This window comes from Neolamprologus brichardi, chromosome 11, assembly GCF_056152115.1.
Source record: "Neolamprologus brichardi isolate AB-2024 chromosome 11, ASM5615211v1, whole genome shotgun sequence".
NCBI lineage: Eukaryota > Metazoa > Chordata > Actinopteri > Cichliformes > Cichlidae > Neolamprologus > Neolamprologus brichardi.
Genome location: NC_142114.1, coordinates 4,156,674 through 4,182,209, shown reverse-complemented (window position 1 = coordinate 4,182,209; position 25,536 = coordinate 4,156,674). Strand labels below are relative to the sequence as shown.

Below are 25,536 nucleotides of genomic sequence, written 5' to 3'. Positions count from 1 at the left end.
TTCCCATTTTTATTTTCTTTCCTTGTCTCCTTATTATCCCACTTTGCCTTTCTTTGCATTCTGCCTCCCTCTTCATGTGTCGTTGTCTCTCGTCTTGCTGTCGGAGGTGTGGTCCAGAGAAAGCTACTATGAGAGACTGTGGAAGGTAGAGGTTACAACACTGCCGTGCTGGAAACGAGCTCAATGTGTTAGAGAAGTTCAAATCATTAAGAAAAAAATGTGTCCAGTCATTCTAAGAAGGGAAAACATCAACTGTGCATCAACCAGCAGCAGAGGAAACAACACCGTGGGTTCACCAAGCACTTCTGTTTTTAGCTGAAACTACGAGTGAGAGGAAGAGTATCCTGTGTTAGAGAGCTGCTGATCTCTGCTAAACTTTGCTCCTCTGGCCAACAACACAGAGCAGACGATTGTTCTGCTTATTGGGAATATTTTAAACTCCTTTTGCTTTGATAGTTCATAAGCGTGCTTGAAAGAGAGGTCTTGGTGAACATGTAACTCACCTGCATCACGTCTAACATGTGAGAAACAGATTGTCTCATAGTTGTCTAGCAGTTCTCCATGGGTGTCGTTGTTTGTAGTCGTTCGACTAACAGCTTGCTGTACTTGCAGCCCAGTGGGTGTTCCCTGTTTTGATTGACAGCTAACCCGGCCACACAAACAGCTCCTGGGGGGGTTTGTGTGTTGATTGTCTGAATGAAGTGTCTTCTAACATTTCTTTGGAGAAAATATAATTGTTACAAATATAAAGTGTTATAACTGCACCTTTTGTTTTTCCCACCTGTCTTTCTGTATCTCAAAATACCTTTCCTTGATCTTTCTTTCTATCTTTCTCTTCCTTTTTTTCTCATTTTCCGCCTCTGTAGCCAAGCAGACCTGGCTATCCCAGTCCTCGCTCAAGTGAAGGATTTTACCCCAGTCCCCAGCATCCTGGACACTATCAGGTATGTAGACGAACTCAACAGCTCTTTCACTGCATGTGTACTTGCTATAATTGCATCAACGTCTTGAGATTTTTCAGAATCAAAACATTAAGGACGACCTTGTGTCTCTGTCCCTGTCTTCACTTCGGTTTCAGATGGCAGGCTATCCAGGCCCTCACACACTCCCCTCTGTGCCTAGCGCCTTGTACCCACCTCAGGCGGCAATGCTGGACACCCACCACGCACACACACACCCCCGCCACCATGTCCACACCCATTCGCACGCACAGCTCCTTCCCCAGCCTCACGGACAGGACATGGCGCTGTGGGGCTCTATGATGGAGGTAGGACTCTAATTTCACTCTTATAGACACGCGCGCACACGCACACACACTCACTCTGAAATCAGATTCAGACAACTTTATTAATACACAAAAATTTACAAACTCAACTAATCACAAACATTGTTCCTCGTTAGATGTGACGCAGGCACAAATTAGCAAACTATGATGTCAAAAAACAAAAAAAACATATATAATAAACAAATAGAATAACAAGGACATGTGTCCAAAAATCAACAGTCATAGAAAAATTCATCTAATTATCCCCTTGAGAGTTCAGTGATCTAATAGCTGAGGGAAAGAAGCATTTTAAGCTGTGATGTGAGTTTTGTGCTGTTTGTTGGTTGTGGTCACTGGTTGTTACGCTACATGTATACAATAAGTGAAACGCAGTCATGTGACCAGAGGTCATAGAAAGGCATTCAAATTCAGCAACTTCAAGAAAACTCAAAATAAAAAAGCAATTGAAGTGGAAATCACTGAGAGGACAGGATAACATTGATTAACACCTGACAGGGTAATAAATAGATTAAAAGGTTACCTAGACAACCTGAAACTCTACTAGTGGCCACAAATCATCTTTTCAAGTGTGACAAACAAATTGTTTCTTCTGTGGAGGCAGTTTCCACACCAGTTTTTTTTCCACAGAAACACCGCCCTGACACCTCAGTTGTTTTTAGTATTTGCGTCCACCACCTCAGTTCAGCCTCTCATCAGTCTGGTGTATATGTGTGTTCATCTCCATGTCTGTGCATGTTTCTCCTCATGTGATTGTGGCTGTGTGTCCCCGTGCTGGTGTGTACGTCTGTTATGCTATGCTTGTCTTTCTGTTGCACGTTTGTGTGTGTGGATGGATGTGTGTGTGTGTGTGTGTGTGTGTGTGTGTGTGTGTGTGTGTGTGTGTGTGTGTGTGTGTGTGTGTGTGTGTGTGTAGGACAGGGCAGTAGACATGCAGCAGTGTGTAGGCCAGCAGTGCCTGTTAATGGAGGAACAGCTGATCATACAACAGCAGCAGATGGAGGAGGATCAGAGGTGGCTGGAGCAGGAGGAAAGGCTGCTGGTAAAGCACACCCATGCACAACTGACACATGCACACTACGGATGCTGTCACAGTGCATTTAATTGAGATTCACTTTGTCTTGCTTCTGTATGGTTGGCTAGATTTAAGCAGCTGTGTGGGGTAAACAAAAATGTCTAAAGACTAGCGCATTTGTGCAGCCCTGAACATGCCTCTTTGCAGCAATAAAGGCAAAGCAGCTAAATTTAAGGAAGTTTGATGTGTTCTTGTTTGATTTATTTTGGGCTTTTCTGAGAGGTTGTGCATGGTGCATTGTGTCAGTGCTCACTGTAAGGAAAAGATGTCTTGTTTAGTTGCCGTCTTTTTGCATGCTGTCGTATTTCCGTATTCAGAAAGTGTAATCACTTAGTTTGGACTCGTTTTTTAAAAAGTTTATCATTGTGTCAACACACATAAATATACTTAAGCCCTTAAATTATTTGATTTGAAAACTCTATTGCACTTAAATGTGTTCTTTTTACCGTGGCCCTGAGAGCTCAGTGCATTGCAACTTAAGAAAACACAAGCGAATCAAACCAATAGGAAACCATCCTCGCTAATTTCCTAGCACGTATGCAACACGAAGATGAATAAAATGCTGCAAAGTGAGAAAATGCCAACAGATACTGAAAGGAATTTAATGGAAATGCTCATTAAGAAGTGCAGAAGCGTGTTTGATATTGCCTTGAAGTTACTGAAGTCTCGTAGCTGTGATGGGAAATGAGCTGTATTAGATTTTGCTGTGACGTGGTCACACTCCTGAAAAATCTGACCTGTATATGATTTACAACCACACACAGAAGTGGGAAAATGAAAATCTGCTACGTGAGAATATTAGATGTCAGATGTGATTTGTGTTGTAATAAAAAAAAGTTCACTAAGAGTCTCATAAGAGCAAAAGGGGGAAAAACAGATTTGAAACCCTTTTCTCTGCAGTCTGAATTCAGCCACAGACATTTGAATTTTGAGGTGAAGGTGTCAGTGGTGTCAAGCTGATTATATTTTTTTTTAACAGCGCTGCAGTTTGAGTTGTCTGCTGCAGTGTCTTTGAGCTAGAAACCTTAAGGCTGCTATTACAGTGACCCTGCTCTGATGTGCTGCAGTCAGTGCTGGTTAGAGAAAGAATCAGTTAGGATGCCTCCAAAAGCCTAGTTCCTATGTGGTTATGAAAATGACTGTCGTCTTCAAAAGAGTTTTACAATGACCTGTTAAACAGTTACTGTGCAGTATTTCATCAACTTACATTCCTCCTTAATACCATGCTGCTGAAGCCTCGGCACTGCAGCAATGTGCAAATGTAAATTAATTACACTTTACTTGTTTGCACAGGATATGCATCACATAAGTCTCGTTAATGTGTTCATTCATAGCATGTGCTGACATATATGGGTGAAGTGTGTGGACAATAATGTCCGTGTCTTCACAGTTTAAAAAAATGTTACTCTGTACTTCCTGTGACTCACTTTCTGGTTTGGAATTTACAAAGAAGAAAACGTGTCTCCTCTGATTGTTAGTAATGGGTAGCTGGATACCACTTCTGGTAAGACTCATCCAGACGAAGATGAGTGAGCGCAGGGTTTGACATGACAAAAAGAGGTTGGCAAAGAGGGTTTTTTTTTTTAATGTAGGATGCACTTTTCTGTGAACACAGAATTAAGGAACTGTCTGGGGTTTTTTTTTTTTTGCTTAAGACTTTTATAGTGCGTGTTTGTGTGCGTGCATGTAAGAGAGAGTGAGTTTGTAGGCAGGTGTGGCCTGTGCAAATTCCAGGCTAATGATAGGCTTACAGAATCTGACAGCCCAGTCAACAGTCTGTCTTTGACCCACAACCACTAAATGACAACACGCGAGATTACTGAAAAGATGGGAAGGTATAAAGTGTGTGTGTAGGGGTGGGTGGGGGGTGTTTCTTATAGGCTGCCTGGTTTTTATAAGACTGTCACTTGAGCGAGGGACTAGAAAGGGGTGGGAAAGAAAGGGAGGAGAAAGGCAGGAGGTTTTGGGAAAGAAGGGTAGACACGCTTGCATACTGACAGCTTGTTGGCAGCGTGCTTCTTCCCTCCTCCTCTCCTTCCCTCTCTCTGTGCGTCACCGTCAGACATAAGAGTGGTGGAGGCAGGAAGCTGGAGTTGAATCTGAAGTCTTCTCTGGATGAAACTTGCAGCACTGACAAGGTTACAGAGAAAACCAGACAGGGGAACATTCAGAGCGTAACAGAGGGTACAGTGCGAGATACTGGAAAGATCCCGAGATAACAGCAGAGACTAAACACCTCACACGAACGGTTCACGCATCAGGCTTCTTTGATGAACTCGGCGGCGATGCTGGTCTTCAAGTCCTGTCTTGGAAAGCTGGTATGAGTGGATGTGTGTCTGTGTGTGTGTGTCAGAGAGGGCAATGAGTGGGACTTTGTGGTTGTTTTGTGTGTGGTTTTATTTCGGTTTGCATGGCAGCACCAATAGAAACATTTTTCTTAAGTTAACTTTGTGTGGAGGCTCCAAAAAAGCCTTTTGGACACTACACCTTTGTGTGTCCTGCGTTCCAGTCTTCATAGGAGGTTTTGTGTTTGTATAGTTGTGCTTTTTTTTCTGCCACAACTTAATCATTCATTTATCCATGAAGTCAATCTCTTTTTTTGTGTGAAACATTTGGATTATTTGAAAAAATCCCTACTACAAATCGAAGTATATGTATATGGATTTGGTAAATGGAGATGTAATGTTTGATTGTTTGTGATTGCTTAGAAACCCGACACGAGAAGTTCGAGAGGTAGTCTGGACAGAGAAGACAGTGGACTCCAGCCACCAGTAAGTTCCTTCTTCTTCTTCAGGTTTCTCATTAGTTAGTTATACCCATTCACATCAGGACAATAACTCACAGACATTCCTACAGGTGCAAGTTGAACTGTCTCAGTTTGTTTCTTTCTAAACTTTCACTGTCCAAATCATGTCCAATTTGCTGTCCCCGCCACTTTATGAATGGGAAGTTATTTTCCTGAAGTGTTTGTGTTTTTAACCACGGAGGATGTCTGATGAAGACGAATGTTGACGGACGTCCGTGTTATGGTCAGACTCACTGCTGCGGCGTGTGTTTGTTTTCATTTCAACTGACTGACTCAGGGACAGGAAGTGACATGTTGAGGGTAAAGTCAGCAATGTGGGGTCAGTAGTTTCTCACAGCGTAACTGGATATTAATGGAAGGGTGTTGCACTCAGTCCCAGAGTGTCCTAGTGGCCGATTTTAGTGATTGTCCATCTGTAAATAAATACTTTAGAGTGTGAGAACTTTACTGGTAAAGGATGTAAGATCTGGGCACTGCTGGCAGCCCTTTGGTTGCACACAAAACACAGAGAGTTGCTGAGATATTTGCATCTTGCAACTTCTCCCCTTTCCCCCTGTTGTAATATCTAGTGTGTGTGTGCGTGTGTGTAACTGTATCCCAAAGCTTGAATCTCTGCAGCTGAACGCAGAGTTGCATGTTGATGTTATTTCCCCAATGCCAGCAGAAGTTGTTTCAGCAGTCTGAAGTTGCCATGAGTTAGATATTTCCGTCTCTGTAATTCATCTCACTGCTTGTCCTCCTCCTCCCATTGAATGGTTGTGGTTTGTGGTGGGAAAATCTCCCTCGTTCGTGTGTGTGTGTGTGTGTGTGTGTGTGTGTGTGTGTGTGTGTGTGTGTGTGTGTGTGTGTGTGTGTGTGTGCCTTGGTGGAGTATTTTTGGGTGTTGGTGGTTGTCAGACCACAACACAATGATGGCACCATGGCTTTTGAGTCCTTCTGTGCTGCTTTCTCACACACACACAAAACAACAGGGATGCAGTAAAAATACAATAAATTTAAATATGTAACATTCCTGGCATTTTATTCTCACGACCATCACATCATGTAAACATGCTGCAGTTTTAAAATGCTAGCTCTAACAAAAGAAACACTTTGTTTTGTCATCCTTTTCCTGTCAAACAGAATATTTTTGTTACCATAAGTTACCCAACGCAGGACCACACAGCACAAAATAACAGGCACAGCTTCTGTTACGGATTCAAATATTGGGAATGGATACAAGAGGAAAACCCAAAATAACCACACTGGTCCGGCCGGGTCAAGTCAAACGATGATTTAATGAACACACGCGTGGGAGATGGACACCATACAACAGACAGCATCAGATCTCAAAATGGTGGAGCATTGATCAAACTCTTATAGCCTCTAGTGGCCCCCACCTAATCATCAGAGCCTAAACATTCTTTCTCACACAGCGCCTAAGCTACGACCTTGGCTCCCTGTTTATCTGCTCCTGATGAAATGGGGCAGTATGCTCTGTTCTCTTCTAATCAGACAAATGAGACGATGACTTTCTGTGAACAGTATTTCTTATAACTCAGCAGTATAATGCATCATAAAACAATATCATTCATTCACAATAAATCAACAGTCTAATGTAATGCAAATCAGTTTACCAAATGTAATAATTATCACCTTCTTCTAGTTCAGGAGCATAATGCAAACTGAAACTACATAATAATTCACAATCTTTAATTAGGGGTCTAACATGGCATAAAATAATATCATAATCCCACAATTCCCCCTGATGAGCTCTTTAGACATAAAGAGCTCACTTACACCCTGCAATCCAGTGTTGCCGGGTTCATTTCTCCTTACTCCTGAGGCCTTTTGTCCCCCTGTTGGGTGAACCATATGTGAGATGACCTCTGTGTTTACGCAGTTCAGATGCAAGAAAACTTTTATTACAACAACAACAGTAGGTACAGATGATACTCCCATCACTCCCCAGTTCTCCCACAGCTTTATTTCGGTGCTACCTTATACCCTCCAAACGTACTCGGACTAGAACCTCTGTCCGAGGAGCTTTTAACCTTTATTTTATTGCTGTAGGCACCAGTGTCTTCCAGTCGGGTGATCCTCTGCTCTTGTTTCCTTCAACCTCAGGGGTTAGACAACCCTTCAGTCGTTGCACAGATCAGGGGATTATTCTGCCCCGATTTCAAACAATGATCTGTGTATTCTGGGATCACAGCTGTGTTCCCCAGGAAAAGGAACAGAAAGGTGTTCTCCTTATGACCAACAGCTTCTCGAACGTCGTTGGTGTGGTGTTCCTGGATTTCCGTCAACCCCTTCGTGGTTATTGCTGTGTTTATTTGATCCATCCTTTTTAGGTGACTAACTGGAGCCCAAAATGCCATGACACTTGAACCCAGTTGATGATTCAGCAGTCACCGTGTCTGTCTCTGCTGCAAAGGATCCTCGTATATCTGTGACCTCGTCTGGTGTCTGTTCTTTTCTCTGTAAGAGACAGAAAACCAAAACACCTCTCTTCCTAGCTCTAACAATCTAATGTTGCTGTCCACTGATCTTTTGGTGGTTCAGAATTTGTTTAGAATATTCAGAATGTCCCAAGGACTTATCCTAATTTAGTGTATGTGTGTGTAAGCGTGTTTGCATTTAGCCCGCTGCACTCAAGGCATTTCTTACACTTTATCAGTCCGGACTATCGCCGAACGAAGCTTATGACCTTCAAAAGACCGAGTGCCAACTCATTATAAGCACATTTGCAAGATATATATAAAATGATTAAAACCACTCATTCTAATAAAAGACATAAAAAACAAATTAGCCATTTCTAATTCTAACATGTGTCCATTCAATGAAGCTAAAAAATTAAAAGAAAAGGTTAGTGAGCTCATATCTTAGAAAGTATCAGACTTTCTCCTATCCAGTGTCGTTGCTCCAATTTTGTTATCCTGTGTTAGGGAATGAAATCAATTTAATTGTCATGTTAGATCTGTTCAACACCTGGCTCCGCCCAGAGCCTGCGTCTTCACAATTGTCTACAAACAAAACCTGTATTAATATGAACTTCACTTCAACATGAACTTGTTGACTACTTTTGACACCTGTAAATAGAAGATTAACATGGGGTTATAACAATCACTGTAATACAAATGTTAATATGTCAATAGCTTCAATAAATGTTCAATGCAATGCTTGTTATATGATTCTAATGTAACAATAATGCTGATGCTAAAATAACAGTAAAACACACCCTTTTTATCCCTTACTGACCACAGCAGGGGCATCTATGTTTTAATTCAGCCATGAAGCTCACCTGATTCATCACTAAGCCCCACCGGCACTGGCATTTGACAGCGTGGCGCTGCATGTTCTTCCTTTAATGTCACTATTTTCAATCTGTTAATTAGAGTACTTAAACATGAAGTAGACTACGTCCACTACAAGTCAATACAGCTGTAAATGTGGCCAATTATCAATCTATTGACAATCAATAACAAACGACAGCTTTTATTTTATGCAGGCTTTTAGTCAACCACTCACCCAGAGGATCTCCAATCCCAGAAAATTCCTTCTCCTCATTTAATGAGTCTGTCCTCCTTCCATGCCCTGGTAACTGGTCCATCCAGAGCTATATCATTATCAAATATACATACAACAAGCCAAACCACACTTTGGTCACACCAACCCTTTTCCGCCCTGAAGATGTCCAACGCCATCTTAGTCTGGACTGTCAAAGGTGACTTTAACGCTGATTGTTCCGACAATCCATTTTATAACATTTCCTGGTCAGATTAGCCAATCTCTGCACACTGGAATAAACATAATCAACATGATCAACATTTTTCCTGCGTGTTTTTTCACCATCTTATTAATTCCAACGCTCCATCCTTATGTGGTTTGCTACATTATGTTTATCTAGAACTCCACTCTGTCTCTAAATGTTTGAAGAATTTTTCATGTTTGGGGTCAAGTTTTAAGAATTTGACCATACGTGAAATTAATGGTGTTATTGTAACATGGTAGACTAGTGTGCCTGTGTTAATTCAGCTCCATATTATTGTGTGAAGTTGCACTGGGTTGGGAGTGGTTTTTTGGTGTGTGTGTCACATTTTTGGTGAGCCAATGGCTGGAATCGGGTTGGACTAATTAGAGGCAGGTGTACTTGATTGCACTGATACACTGGTCTACTTATAGCCCACACTACAAACACTGCTGTGTCATTTTGTCTCTCTGTGCATGTATGTAATGTGATAATCTGATATGTTTGGGATGGATGGGTTTTGCACTATGAATTTTATACTGAAGGTGTCATTTTGTCTCTCTGTGCAGGCCAGGGCCTATTATATGCCACAGCCTAAGGGCAGCAGAGTTGCAGAGGTTGGAGTGATCACTGGCTATATGCTTGCAGGGTGGTGGGTCTCCAAGGACAACTTCTACCCCTGTTAAAGGCAACATGTGGAGTGCAACTGGCCATGTGGCATAGCTGGCTCTGGCCTTGGGACTGTGTGTTTTTATTTGATTCATGAATGGGACACTGGACTGTTTTATCTTTTATCTTTTGATATTTTTTGTCACTAAATTATCTTTTAGAATTTTATTGACTGTCATCGTTTTGCCCACGACTGAGACGGTTGGTCAGACCTAAAATCTTTCTTTGGGTGTGTTACATTATCACCCCCATCGGGGCTTACCTTTCCCACTTCTGATGATATTCCTCCCTATTCTTTGCAAGTACCCGCTTTTGGTGGCGAGAAACTGTTGGTGTGGTCAAGTGGGTGCTGTAAAAACAAAAGCTCAGGACAGAACAATTATCAGTCATGTACTTCATACAAAATTAGCATATATTCAATTTCATATTGATCCTCTGAGTGTAATGGTACATTTTAATTTTAATTTATCAAAGCTAAACACAATAATTTTTCTTTATTTTGCTCTTGTTCTTGTGCAGCACCACATCTCAGCACATGCCCCTGTCGGTTCTATCTTACTTTTCTAAATTATTGACTATTTCAATGGAGAACCTAAATGACTTTGACCAAGGTTTGTCATTACATATCTCTATTTTGAATGTGACAAGTTTATCATTCCCCTGTTATTTATACACAGCAAATTCAAAAGTGTTAAATGTTTTGGTGTTAGTGTTAATTTTACTCTAAGTAGAGTCACATTCTTTTAATGTAACTCTGAGGTGTAAAATGATAGTAGTTAAAATCGAGTGTTAAAAATGAGTGTTTCTATTTCAAATCTGGAGGTGTTACAATGGAAACATTAACTCTTGACCTCTTAATTCTGAACTCCTACAGGGGCTATGACACCAATAGAGTAAATTCACAGACTCCGCCCCCAGCACGGCTCCGATCGAAGCTGAAGTGAAGCGTTTCAAAACATTTTGCTCTACATATTTGAGTTGTTTGCCATGCTTGGTAAGTCATGTTTTCAAAGATTGTTTCAATTATTGTTATTAGCTTTTACTTCTGTGGCTCTTTGGAGTTGAGACAAAGCTGTGTGAAAGGCATTAGCCATGTTGCTCGCTGATAGCATAATATTCTGTTTTAGCTAGCTGAAAGGTATTGTTTGCGGGCAAATACCACAGCCTTGAAAAAAGCTTGCATGTGAATTTTCAGTCAAATTTCTTGGTCAAATACACTTAAAACAATGTCTAGAATGTGAAATGTTGATATAATGGTGCTACTTGAAGCCTGAAAACGATCTCCCATAAAAAACGAGCAAACAGCAGTAGCAGATGTCCCAAGTCCCGACTGAGTTCTACGTTAGCACTTAGATCCCTCCAGAGTTTTGTGCACACGGTTTTAGGTGAAAATGAAAAAGGTTGAGGTTTTACATTTAGTTCAGTATTACCTGTTGTCTGTGTCCTTGTCTTTTGGGAAAATACTTTACACAAGTAATGGCTCAAAAAGGATTCCTTTTTCTTTTCTTTTTTTTTTTTTACTGTGCTGCAATTGATTTGTGCCATTAATTAGTGTCAACTAATTTTTATTCAATCTCCACATAGGATATGCTTGTGAAGATGGAATATGGGGGAGAGCAGAAGTGCGTTGAAGTTCCACAAAGTGATGAATGAAGGACGTGCATATTGTATTTTGTATTTATTGAAATAAGTGATGAGAATGCTGTTATTTGCATTTACCAGCTCACCTATGTCAGACCTTTTGATAAACAAAATTCTAATGAAAGTGAGAACATGTACACTGTTACATCTTTCAGAAAATGTTTTGAAATTGTGGTGCACAGTTCAGAATAAATGTTTTTCAAAAACCATTGCGTCTTTTTAGTAAATGTTTATTTCCAAAAGAAATTTCTAGAAGTTCAGAACAGTAAAATTCCCGCTTTTTAGAATTAATTAGAAGATAACTCTTACGTAGTTAAACTAAAATACTCTTTGAGAGTTAATATATAAACTCTTAACACCAAGTGCCAAATTATCAACTCCAGAGAGATTTGGTGTTTAACACTAAATCAGAGTTAACGTACCAACCCTCCAAAAAGAGTCAAATTAACACTCTCTGGTGTGGACCCATATAGACACTTTAAAATTGTTGAAATCAAATCTGACAGTGCTAATTTGGACATGCTGGATTTGCTGTGTAGGTATCAATAGAGTTTTTTCTTGCTTTTTCTATCAAAATTGATTGACTTTTTACAGTGGCCCGCTATGGTTAATAATAACATGTTCAGTCATGAGTGAAATCAAAGCTTCTCTTCACTTTAGCATTTAACATTCCCAACAATATAATGTGCTGCATTAATCGAAACACAGCTAATAAAACACAATTTTCTTAATGGAAACATCCGTAGCTCAAAATTAGCAACCAAAGGGTTAAGTCTGCAGTTCACACTCATGTGAAGCTACAGCCTCCCCCCCTAGTCTCTGTCCTCCTACTCCTGCAAAAACAAAACAAAGCGAGACAAAACATCCACCCTTCTTTTACAAGCTGGGTGAATTGTTTGTAGACATGTACTAATCCTAAAGTCGGTATCGTTTTTGTCTCAGTGTCAAGTCAGTTTAAACTTTTAGTCGTCAGTCCATCACAGTCCAGTCACATGCATACATTCACACACATTCATACCAGATATTGCTGATAATGGAGTCTCACACGCAACCTATTCGAGGCTCCATCACCAGCAAGATGACGTCATCATTTTAAAGGAAAAACAGTTCCTTGTTTTTTGGACTGGATTGACTCGCTGCAATCCTTTTAGGTTCAGGACTTCTCATGTGATCAATGTCCCATATAAGTGAATTTCTCCAGAGCCCATTATAATTATGGAGAAAAATACTTTGCGACTGTTTCTAGTAATCATGTTTTATAGCGCTTTAAAGTTCAATCTCTCAGGCCTGGATTAAAGAGCTGATTTGTTAAATCAGGAACTCACAAAATACCAAAATATCACCACCGGTGGATCACTCCTCTCAGATGTTCTTATTTCAGTGCACTGTAACAAAAGCAAAGACAAACGTAACCAATAAAATACTCATTTAATAACAAATACTGGGGCCCGTTGGAAACATGTCCAAACATAAAACCATCTTTCTCTCTCTTAGAGAAAGAAAACAATCCAAACCTCACTGATAAAATCAACCTAGTGTTAAGCAAAACCCAAAATCAACCAAAACTTCACCAGAAAGTTTTTCTCCGTCCCGGGACAATATTGTGTAAGCATACAGGTACCGTAACTTCTTTTTGCACTGACAAAAACGTGTTGGACTTATTTCAGTCAATAGTGGACCCTAGTTGCACACAAATGTTTTGCTTTGGTAGAAACTTAAACAACTGAGTTAAATCAACACAACCTTTTCATATTCAGTAAACCTGTGCATTTTGAGTTCATATTACACGATTAAGACATGTTCAGATGGAGTAAGTTAAGCTCCTGGAATATTTTAATCCTTCACAATTCTGTCATTTTATTTCAACACTATTCAATAACTTTTATCCAAATTCTACTTGGTCCCTTAAATACTACATGTTGTCTTCATATTGCCTACGGTTCAACAAAGTCTAAATTCTGATTACCATAAAAATTGAATGGGTCTACAACAACTACCATCCTCCTATCTTTATCCTAATTGCACGAGGGCTGGGAAATAACTCTAAAGTGATAGGTTACGAGGCAGGGTGCACCCCGAACCGGTCACCAGTCTATCACCTAGAAACAAACAACCATTTACACTTACATTCACGGATAATTTAGAATCATCAATTAACCTAGCTCTAACAGCTGCATGACTTTTCACTGTGGCAGGAAACCAGAATACCCAGAGAGAAACCACTGCAAATTAACCAGACTGTGGACTTGCACCCAGGACCTTCTTACTGTGGAGCAACAGCACTCACCAGCATGTCAACAATGTAGGAAATACAGGGAAGCTATGATTTCCTGTTGAATTTTGTACAGATCTTTAAAGCCTGAGGCAATTGTGTTAAATACATGTAGGATGCTTACGTAATTCCAAGGGCTGGCCCCCTTTTCTTCTTTTTATTTTATATTTTATTATTGTTATTATTTTTATTTTTATTATTATTTTTTTTTAGTGTGTTCCTCCTTCAATTAAATCTCAATCACAAACATGTGACTCTCCGAAATAAGGCTCACACCGTTAATTCATCATTTTCACTCTGTACCACTGCTCCTTATCAGGCTGTGTGAAGCACAGTAAACAATTCAGTTGAGGCCTTGAGCCATAAACAGACATCACTCACAGACATTGTTTTCATAACCAAACTGCTCTAGACCCTGTCCCCTAAATCTACACAAATGCCCTCTGGGTGACATGAAATGCATTTAACCAATTAACTATCAATTACTTCTTGTTGTTGTAACAAATTCTGTATTTGGAGGTTTGTGTGCAACATTTTGCATATCAGCATAGCATTTGTTAGTAAAGCATTCTTCATTGCATCAGCGTGTGTGTATCACTCTTCATTGCACAAACATGTATATGTATGTGTGTATGTGTATGTGTGTGTGGATCACTTCTCAGTGAATTGAATCAGCATTTCGATTTGTGTGCGTGTGTGTGTGTCATTTCTCAGTCAATCAACGAGTGCATATGTGTTCATATGTGTGTTTCTCTTAATTCTGAGTCAGTGTATGTAGATGTGTGTGTTTGTGTGTGTGTTTGTGTTCATCACTTTCCTGTTCTGGTGTTCTGGGTAAACCATGGCCTGAAGCGCGCTCTGGGGTCCTGCTCTCCTCCTTTTCAGTCCGTTTGGGTCCATTGGTGCTGCTGCCCAAAGTTCTCTCCATACTGGTTCTGACCCCAATTGAGGCAGTCCTTTTCTCCAGTGTCCTGCATCTTCTCCTTGTCCAGCTCCTCCTTAACTTGACCCTTTTTGCTTCTGTAGGTCCTTCAGGGTTTGCTCCTGGTGTTGGAGCTTCTCGTCAGGTTTGACAACCTCCTGCTCCAGCAAGCTCCGGGCTGATTTCAAGTCCTGTATCTGGGACTCTAAGCCTGACTGATGGGTTCGATTAGCAGCCAGCTCCTCCTGAGGCATGCTCAGTTTCTGCTCTGATGTCTTGAGCTCTCACTGAGGGCAGAAACCTCAGAGTCTTTTCCGTACACGTCAGATTGAAGTTTATTGATGTTTTCCTTGCTTTGCTCCACGGCCTTCTGCAGCTCTGCTGTTCGGCTCTTCTCAGAGGTCAGCTCCTGACCGAGCCCCGACACCTGTGCCTTCAGCTTATGTTCTTCTGGTGCTTTTGTCCAATCTGAGGTGCCTTCTGACCTCAGTTACTCCTCGTGTCTCTGGCACGCCCTTTTTGCTGCCCGATCATCCGTGTTGGTCCATCACTGTCCTGCCCAGTTTTGATGCAGAGTTGTTAAGGTCAGCATTCTTTTGCTCGGCCTCACTTTTCATCCGGGCTTAATAGGCGTCTCGTCACACCTCTGTCAGCTGAAGCTGTCTGGAAATCTCCCCCGTGTAGTGAAACGGGCCTTGGATTTAACGTTCTCCGTCTCCGCTGCATGAGATCTCTTTCCTGCAGCACTGTTGACATTCTCAGGCTGTTGTTGTGAGTCCAGCTGCTGTAGCATTTGGTCAGGGTCACATCAAAGATGGTAGAAGGGAGAGCAAAGGTAGTAGAGGGGAGAGCAGGAGTCCAGGTCAGCCTCGGCTTTCCGGGCCGACAAAGCAGCCTGTAATTAAGCATAAAGAGAAAAAACAAAAACAAAACAAAAACAGACGAACAGGAAAATGATGTTGTTTGAAAATAATGTTGTTTTGGCTATGTTATTCAGAGAGGGGCCAGGCCCTGTGTCAGCCTTCTCCCCCCCTTTTTTTTGTTTTTTCTCACTATATAATCAACTCATAACCCACCAAGTTGACAGGACAACACAGGTACACGTTAAAATTCTTAAGATCATGTTTAATAATTCAAAAAAGAAATTTTATTTCATTCAGTAATCTCTTGTATTATTCAATCAGGAAAAAAACATGTCACAATTCGACTCTTTTAACCACTAAATTTATTATTTCATCACTGGTTTGTGATTTACCAGTGTCTGTCATTTTGAAGTCAAGTTGTTGTCCTGCAACCCAGAGAGTTTATTTGTTAGTAGTGGATAGACTTTATCATTTAACATCAGGTGTATATTAAGTTTTGCTGCTTTAACCTTGCTGGAAAATCTTCACGTGTTCATGAGTGTAAGCTGTTTCTTCATTGCGTGTATGTGCGTTTGTGGGTGGGATATTTTAACTTTTTTCTCAAACAAGGCATTTCTCTAGTTGTGTGTTTTTAATTTTGTTTCCCAAATTTTGATTTACCACCTTAAATAACAGCATTCCATGTCTTCAACCAGGAATTAGGGCTTGCTTGTGAGATTCAGGGACACATGGTGCCAAAAACAATTCAGTGAAAAACTTGCCTGAAAATTTCCAGTTATGGTAGCCGATAACTGCAGGAGAAGATGTCCTTTAAGCTTCTTTTTCGGGTGGGGACAAAGTGAGAGGTCAAACTGTAAAATTTTGAGCCAGAGCTTGGCATGTGTGTCGTCCCAATTTTATTAATCTATCCTTTTGCTGCTGTACTCAGGTCTCCTGGTTGAGAGAAATCCACCTGTATTAAGAGACTAAAACATTCATTTACTATTTTTCTTACAACATCCATTTAATTCATCCACCTAGATTTTACTCTCTCTCTTGGTGCATAGTTCACACAGTCAGGCAGTTGCCCTTTATGGGCATGCAAGTTTCCGGTCACTTACCCCCAACAGCTGCGAAGCCGTCTCTCATATATTAAAACTCAGCCAAACATTAAACATTCACCGTAGTGATTTAAAACTTTATTTGTAATATTGTAATCAGCAAAATCAGCGTTTTAATTACAGGCATGTATTATTATTTGCAAATTATACTTATAAAACTCAATAACACGCTAAACAGGAAGTCCTCTATGGGCTTCACAGCAGCCACCTCATTTGCATGTTCACACACTATCTAAAAATAGCTTGCAGCGCTGCAGCGCACTGTCGTCACACACAGCCTCGTTTCACACTCAACTCTCTATGTTATTTTACAAAGACGTCTTATATTTACAATCACTCTCAGGCCTGAAAGTTTTAGCGCCTACACAATTTTGACAAATTTAAGATAACGGGTCCAACCGAAGAAAGTCCAACTTTTTTGTAATCAATTAACCAGTATCAGCCTCTAACTGTATCTGGCCTCATCTCTAAAGTCCCTAAGTCAATTTACAGTGCCCAAAAAAGCGCAGATAAGGAGCCTCTAACTCCTAGTTATTCTGGAGTGCCCCAAGCTCCACAGTGACCAACTGAACTAACCCTGTTCGCCGACAGGTCAAGGTCGCGCGTCCGCGGCCAGGAGGGAGCGTAACCTCCGGGCTATGCGCCTCCTAGTGGCCTCTAACCACCGTTCTAACAAAATTTATAATACTTTTAAACCGCCGTCAACCCTCTAAAACAAGAGTATGACTGACGCAGATGCAACGTTATGGACAATGGAGCCTCTAACTCTCAACATGGCCAACACAGATGCAATCCTTTAGACCAATGGAGCCTCTAACTCACAAAAATGACCAATTCCCTATCAAACTACCTGAGCCTCTAACTCAGTATTATTTTCTTTACCTTGAGCCTCTAACTCAGTATTATTACTTATAACCTTACTTCAAGTTTCAACACTCATGAGATTTTTCTTCAAAATCAAAACAGACACTCACCGGCAACTTTTACTGAATAGACATTTAATTTCATCGTCCAATTCAGCACACTTCGGATAAAATCAACAGGCCTGTGCCTACCTCTTTTATAAAGGCGCCTGTCCACTCAGTTCGATTGCCGGATAATGTCTGCCCGTCTGACCACCTCGGACCGTCCAAGCCTCCAAAACTTCCATCCCAATACCACAGGACGAGCCCCCAAAACTGTTACGGATTCAAATATTGGGAATGGATACAAGAGGAAAACCCAAAATAACCACACTGGTCCGGCCGGGTCAAGTCAAACGATGATTTAATGAACACACGCGTGGGAGATGGACACCATACAACAGACAGCATCAGATCTCAAAATGGTGGAGCATTGATCAAACTCTTATAGCCTCTAGTGGCCCCCACCTAATCATCAGAGCCTAAACATTCTTTCTCACACAGCGCCTAAGCTACGACCTTGGCTCCCTGTTTATCTGCTCCTGATGAAATGGGGCAGTATGCTCTGTTCTCTTCTAATCAGACAAATGAGACGATGACTTTCTGTGAACAGTATTTCTTATAACTCAGCAGTATAATGCATCATAAAACAATATCATTCATTCACAATAAATCAACAGTCTAATGTAATGCAAATCAGTTTACCAAATGTAATAATTATCACCTTCTTCTAGTTCAGGAGCATAATGCAAACTGAAACTACATAATAATTCACAATCTTTAATTAGGGGTCTAACATGGCATAAAATAATATCATAATCCCACAGCTTCTCTGCCGCAAATGACTGTGAGCTAGCTGTGTGCGAGCTGAGGCTGGGTGTCACATGACAAAGTAAATTGGATTCTGTGCTGAGGCCGCTGGTGGTTTAAAGCTGTGAAGTTCTAATTTCCGGCAAAGCTTCTGATTATGTCTGCGTCTGTGCAATCGCTAACCCAGTGCTTTGTTTTGTTGTTTGTTTGTTTGCGCAGACAGGAAACCAGCACATATACCAGCCCGTTGGCAAACCAGGTAATAGATGGGGCCTCAACTCTGCCACAATTACAGGAGGGCAACCACTATTGTTATATGCTGTCTTCTCTTTCTCCCAAGATATGTAACTTACACATATACCATCACACAGTGCAGCACGCTGTGTATCTCTGGCCTTTCTGAGGTCAGCGTCTGTCTGCAGGGTTTAGTCTGTGGTCACAGTAAGACAGATCCAGCTGTGAACCTGCTGGCCTGCTAGTGAGAACACCAACCTCTGGTTATATGGACTCAAACAGCATGTCATGTTCAGTATGTTCAGTGCTCAGAGCGTAAATATACAGAGAAAACAGAAACGTATAGTAGCCAGTTGGGGGATGATTTTCCAGGATGGAATATCGTTTTTGTCCATTAAATGTTTCCTGATTCCTGATAGATACTAATGTAAAAGAAGAGAGACGTTTCATACTTGAAACAGTTTGTGGGAGACTTTATAAATCAATCAAAACTTTATTCATACGACAATTTTAATCCCACTTTGCAATTGAATGTTCTTTACAGAACATCATCAAATGCAGAAGAGAAAAAGAGGCTAAAAGGTGTGAAAAGAAGTAGAAAGCATAGATACAATTCAAATAAAAACCAAATCTTAAGAGGTGACGCTTTGTTTGGCAAAAATTAGGCTGGAGTTAATTATAATCTGTGTTATAATCTGAGCTGCTGCGAAACCAAAGTAAGCATCTGCCCACACTTCTTAGGAATAAGTTGTGAGTAGAAATATTTTTGTACTTCACACGTTGTCGTATGTTGTTTCCTGCAGAGCATGTGGCCCCGCCAAAGAAACCCCCTCGACCTGGGGCCCAGTGCCAAGTAAGCAGCCTGGCCTGTCTAAATACTGGAGACAGTTACAATGATGGAGTCAAGGTACACACACACACACACGTGCACGAACGCACACGCTCCGAAGCAAAAGTACAAGCAGAAATACACACTGAATGAATGAATGAATGAAATGCTCCTCCAGGAGCACATGGAGGGACACATTTACCGAGTGGACACAGTGCATGTTTTGAATGCTTGGAGCATTAATATTTATCCTTGTATCTTCTTTCCTTTGGCTGCTCCGTCTCTCTCTCCCCTCACCCCCATTCTTCTCCGGCACTCTGCCTTACTGTTGACCCCTAGCCCTGGCGGGTAAGCAGCACACCGTCTGTGTGTGTTCACTGTGCGTCTTGTCTCCTGTTCCATATTGTTGTCCTACTCCTCCATCAGCCCTTTGATTTCTTTGTCCAACAAATCACATTCTGTTGTAGTATTAACTTCATCTCTGCACTTCCCCTTGTCTGTTTTTCCTGCTTATATTGTCTTCTCTCCTTTTCTCAGATATGAGTGCTTTTAACTTTTATAGATGTTTTTTTTATTTACTTGAGCACTAATTATATGCTTCTCTTTGTAACTAGTAGACAAGTGAGTCTTTAATAAGGTTTAATCTTTTTTTCTTCCCTGGTTAAGAATTAAAAGGTTTTCCTCATCCTAATAAAATAGGGTCATATTTTTTACAGATTATAAAGCAGCTAGTTTTCAAATGCTTATTTTTTCTAGATAAATGCTTCAAGTGGTTTCAGTAGGTCATTCTGTGCACAGCGTTGTATTGTTTTCACTGTAGGCGGTGATTCACTGATTGCCCAGAATTCAGTAAGGACTGGAAAAGCGAGGGCGTGAAGGGAGATGCAGAAAAAATGTGCAAAATGAAGTGAAATTGCAAAGAGGATAAGAGTTTATACATGCATGCATGCATGCATGACTGCAGGGGAGAGAAAGTCTTTGTATTCAAGATGTGGGAAGTATACCTGCAGGTAGTGGTCAGGTGATGTCACTGAGCAAGAGAGATGGTGAAGGAAATGGAAAGACAGAAATGAGAAAGCGCTTTATGTTAGTGCAAGATGATGATTGGTTTATATGGCAGGTTCAGGAAGATGTGACCTCCTACGGGGAATCTGTATTTAATTAAAATCCTCAACTGATAGGTTTACGGCACAGGTTATGGCAGTGTGACACTGCCATCTAGTGGCCAGAGAATACCTCTACATTTAGACAGTGTATCTCATATTCAGAGTGCTGGTGTTGTTCCTGGATCATCATAATTAATGATGGCCCAGGTTCAACATTGCAAGTGACCAATCAAATTGTTATGATGTCATCATCGACATGGAAACAAGACTTGCTGATGCCCACTCAGGAAAAAGTGCAAATAAGTGGGTGGACAGGGTCAGGGTTAGGGCTATGGGGCTATGGTTACGGTGTTAGGGTTAGGGTCGATGGTGTGATGGTGTTTCCATGTCACAAAACAGGCATCACAACCTGGGTATATCAGATGCACTGTCTTAACATAAGTAGAAACATAATAGATATTGATTCACTCATTAATCTACTTGTTTAACTCTCTTGATTATTATTATTTTACTTTGGACCTTTAAATGTATCTAGTGTGTAAGGCGGATGAACGTCTTTACAATCGAGCAGGATATGTGGAGGTAAATGTTTTAACAAATGTTTTGTTTTCATCCACACTGTTTCAGCTGGTTTTTGTCATCAGTCCCCACACTTCTTTCCCAGGTACACATTCACTCAAAGAACCTCTCACTCACTGCTTTTTGTCTTCTTCTGTGGTTTAGCTGCAGCCTCAGGAGATAAGCCCGCCTCCCACCGCCAATCTGGATCGGTCGAACGACAAAGTGTACGAGAACGTGACGGGATTGGTCAAAGCTGTGATCGAGATGTCAAGCAAGATCCAGCCGGCTCCACCCGAGGAATACGTGCCCATGGTCAAGGTAACAGAGGCACAAACGGCAGTTTGTTATTTCTCTGAAGTGGAGCTGCAGGCTTTGAGCTAAAAACTCAGCACAGTAGATCAAAGCAGCTCTGTGCAGTTTAATAACCGCTATGTCCTTGAGCACTGTAACGCACTGTTTCAGTTTAATTGGCCGGTGCAGCTTTCCAAGGACGGAATTTTGACACTTCTTCTACTCCTTCATGAATAATTTTTGCTTCATATATTAACCTGACTCTGCAGATAGCCTGAGCAGCTTTTCACCAAAGAGATTTAATAATTAGTTTTCCTGTGAGTCTTTTTGACAAAAATGCATTTCATTTTATTTCTCCAAAGGGTTTTTTCCACGTTGGTAGAAAGGGAAGAGCAGGGCAAACAGCCCGTGTAGCTAACATCCCTAACCTAATGTTTAGCCAAGCTGCTAACCTTAAGAAGGGACTACAGCACTGTCTCATTTCTGTCTTCTCTATTAGAAATTTCAGATTTTAGATTATTTAAAACAAACTATGTGAATTATTAATACCACATGTAAGCTGTCCTGTTGTGAAAAAAAATGTGTGTTTCAGGATGTGGGTCTGGCACTGAGGACATTATTGGCCACAGTAGATGAGACTCTACCTCAACTTCCAGCCAGTACACACAGAGAGGTAGACACCGTTTTTACTAACAAGCATTCACTTTATGTTATTAAACAGTTTAATGATTGTTAATAAATCACGTAAAAGCACATTATTGATCACACAGCTGCTCCAGCTTGTATTTTATGTTATACGGTTACGCTTTTCTGCACCAGATCGAGATGGCACAGAAGCTGCTGAACTCTGACTTGGCAGAACTGATTGCAAAGATGAAGTTAGCCCAACAATATGTGATGACCAGGTAGGTGCACAAACTAAAAGCATCAGAATATTCACTCACTTTGTTAGGTAAACCTTACCTACCTTAATTCCTCATGGCACAGACTCAACATGATGTGAATCTGCTTTGCTACCACATTACAAAAGTGGACTAAGACTGTGATTGTGAACGTCATTTGAGTACAGCGAAGTCATTGTTATGTTCAAGAAACCAGTTTGAGATGATCTGAGCTTTGTGACTTGGTGCATTATGCTGCCACTTAGGTGGGCTGTGCCATTTAAACAATGCTCAGTTGGTACTAATGAGCCTAGGTGCACTGAGTTTCTGTCATGTGATTGGATGATTTGATATTTGCACTAACAAGTAGGTTGAACAGATGTACCTGATAAAGTGGCCAGTGAGTGTGTGTCATGCTCACGTTCTTGATGCTGTCACATCTGCACATATGATCATTAATGCTGCACTAACTATTAAAACTCTGATCTTGCATATATTCTGTATTGATGCTCCAAGCCTCCAGCAGGACTACAAGAAGCAGATGTTGACGGCGGCTCATGCTCTTGCTGTTGATGCCAAGAACTTGCTGGATGTTATCGACCAATCCCGGCTCAAGATGATGGCCCAGTCCCGCCCACACTAGCCCCATGTAGTCCGAGCTGACCAACAGGAGAGGGTGGCATCATCGTGACTTCTAAAGACTCCTGGGTTCCAGACGTCAGTCCTGATGTGTTGACGGAGGTGGCTGCTTTACAAATCAACGGCGAGAGCAGTGGCTCTGATAATCTGATAATGGTCCGTGATGAATCGTTAGAATTTTTTAATCCCGCTATAGCCGAGGTAATTAGTTCAACTGGGATTAAAATCTCCACCACTGTGACTTTCTGTATACGAGAACAGCGCAGAAACACTTCCTGAATCAGGGACTTGGCAGCTTCGCTCTCTTCAGAGTGGAATACAGTGACGAGAGGAGGAAGAAAAAAATCTACTCGTGATTTTTTTTTTTTTTATTATTTTAAGCTGCAAATCTGGATTTGGGATGAGCCAGATTCTGCAGCTTAAAGTTTTAAGTGGATTCAAAACTTCCGACAGAAACGCTATCATGAAAGCTGGTGAGATCGGGTGGATTGCAACCCGATCTGCAACATATCTGCATGAAACTTCACTGTGGGATCTTAGACGTCGGCCGCCCCCGTTTGCTGACGTTCCGATTCCTGAATGGGAGCTCCTTTCTCCAATCAAATATCTCTACATCGCCATACACATCACATGTTTGTTATGTTTTGTTTTTTGGGCTTTTTGGTTTCCTCCCTCTCACAGTGTTTTATTTATAGACTCAAATTGCAGAGGAGGAGACAGAGGCAGGAATGTAAAAAAGCAGAATAGGCCTTGAGGACAGTCTAGTACCACTCTACTGCCTGAGGAAAGAAAACACTCTCCTCCCCTCTTCTCTCTATTTCACTCCCTTTTCCTTTCTTTCACTCTTACTGCTCCCCTACTCCCACAGTCTTCCTCAGCTCCTCTCTGAGCCACTTTTAAAGACTCCAAATGTGAAGAGTCCAGCTCTGTGCGGGTAATCACCGCAGACAGAAACCTCCCCTACTCGCACTCAGTTCAGTCTACTCTTTTTATCGATCAGCTCCATGTTTTTTGTGTTGTTTTGAGGAATCTTCGTCCTCTATACTGAAAAATGTTGAACTTTCAACCCCAGCAATTGACTGCTGTGTAAAAAAAAAAAAAAGAATTGGAAAAAATGTGTTCAGCGTGAGTGGCAGGATGCTTCCGATTGGTTCACGAGGAAGAAGACAGTGACACGTCTCAGAGTGGTCACTAATTTTGTGAGGTTCGTGTCTCCTTTTCCTTTTTTTGTCTCCTCACATATAGTCCCAATATGAATCGTACGCTCACAATATAAGATTACATTAACTGTCCGATCACCCACTAGTGACACTTAAAGTATTTTTCCCGGGGACATGAACAAACCTCATATCACATTTATGACTCCAACTCTCTTGTCAGGTGTAACACTTTAAAAATTCCCCCCCTCCCCGACTTAATAATAGTCCCCATGGAACCAAACACATGAAATGTGGAGCCACATGACTGGAACTTGTTTCTCAGACACAAAACACTGAACTGAAAATCACATTCGTCTTTGTTAATACTGACCCCATGTGGAGTGTCACATACTACTATATGAAATATACTGGTGACTGTACTGGTATAGCATGATATACTGGTATAAAGAAGAGCATATTTGCACAGCACCAAAATAACACATCCTAAGTTGTTTCCTTTTTTGTTTCTTGTTTGTTTGTTTTTTATTATTATTATTGTTGTTATTTTTTAAACCCGTTTTATCCTGATGTGATTTCCATGTTTAGCCAGCAACGCAACTATCAGATCGATCAATCTGGGTGTTTTAGGGATAAAATAAATGTAAAACAGAGGAGAAAAAACCCCCAAACGAAACAATCTATTTTATTTCCTTGTTGTTGCGTAAATCTGCTCATGTTGGTATATTGTAAGCTATACTGGTGTGTATCACTGGTGAATTGTACAGAACTCGTACTAGTAAACACTGGTATTTATTTTGTCTTCTGGGCTAATTAAGCCATCTTGTCAAATAGGAGGAAACAAAAAAAACAATGGAATAAAAATAATTATGAAATGAAATAAGTCTGTCCACTTTGTAGTTGATTGGGATTTATTTAAAGTGCCTTTTTACCACTGTGCAGCCAACATGGGTTTCTCCATCAAGTACTAAGTCATGTTTTAGGATCAAATACTTTCACTCACTGACGTGCAAATCAATATATTTATTTTCTTGTTCTGTCTCTCTCTCAATTAAAATGAAACTACGGTAAACTAAGGAAAATCATAAGCAATTTAAGCAACTAATGTCTATATTCATTCATTTTTGTAACTGAGCCGTCATTTCTTGAGCATAATAGACATTTGTGATGATCAAATATCCAGGAATACCAGATAAATCCACAGATTTCTGTCAGATAAGCTAATATAAGCTTACTGCCTTTACCTTTTGTGGAATTAAAAGCTAAAGTCAATTTCTGAACCCTTTAATGTGTAACAGCTAGCTCTGTCTGTCAGTATTATAAATACTACGATATCTAATTGTGCATGTGGAGTACACAGTGATATTTTAAAAGCTTTTTGTTAAACAGCCTCGAATATAAACAGTATTTACAAGATGCATAAGATTCCAGGTAGTGTGGAGACGGCAGCGGTGTAGTTTGTGCGGTTTGCGCGTCCCACTGAGCTCAGCGTGACAGCAGAAATCCCACACCGACAGTCAGGAGCAGCAGTTTGTTGTTTCTGTTGATGGAGTCGGCTTTGCTGAAGTTACAGAAGTCATAGCTGCTGCAGCAGCTGACGGCGTTCCCGTTTCCGTTGGAGTCGAGTGAGGCGGTGGAGGCAGCTCCTCTGCACGTGGCCTGGCTGGCACACTGCTTTGTTATGGCTGTCGCTGTATCTGAGCACACAGACAAACAGCAGGGATTATATTTTCTACACCGAGACTGACCAAGAGCTGAATTTAATG

The 25,536-nt window shown here is 41.0% G+C and overlaps 1 protein-coding gene across 5 annotated transcripts in view; it reads left to right on the top strand.

Moving 5' to 3' along the window:
* The window catches only part of LOC102777661 (focal adhesion kinase 1-like), a 75,575-nt gene extending 50,925 nt beyond the window's left edge, over positions 1-24,650 (top strand). For 4 of the 5 annotated variants that reach the window (XM_087848006.1, XM_087848004.1, XM_087848005.1 and 1 more), the window contains 10 exons: positions 867-944; positions 1,079-1,267; positions 2,199-2,324; positions 5,066-5,128; positions 18,292-18,331; positions 19,110-19,213; positions 20,965-21,120; positions 21,686-21,766; positions 21,913-21,998; positions 22,491-24,650. In XM_087848006.1, coding sequence (XP_087704132.1) covers positions 867-944; positions 1,079-1,267; positions 2,199-2,324; positions 5,066-5,128; positions 18,292-18,331; positions 19,110-19,213; positions 20,965-21,120; positions 21,686-21,766; positions 21,913-21,998; positions 22,491-22,617 — 1,050 coding nt within the window. In that variant the 3' untranslated portion in view covers positions 22,618-24,650. The remainder of the gene's footprint in view (positions 1-866; positions 945-1,078; positions 1,268-2,198; positions 2,325-5,065; positions 5,129-18,291; positions 18,332-19,109; positions 19,214-20,964; positions 21,121-21,685; positions 21,767-21,912; positions 21,999-22,490) is intronic. The other variant, XM_087848007.1, reaches the window with a different exon arrangement.
* Positions 24,651-25,536: the final 886 nt, after the last annotated feature.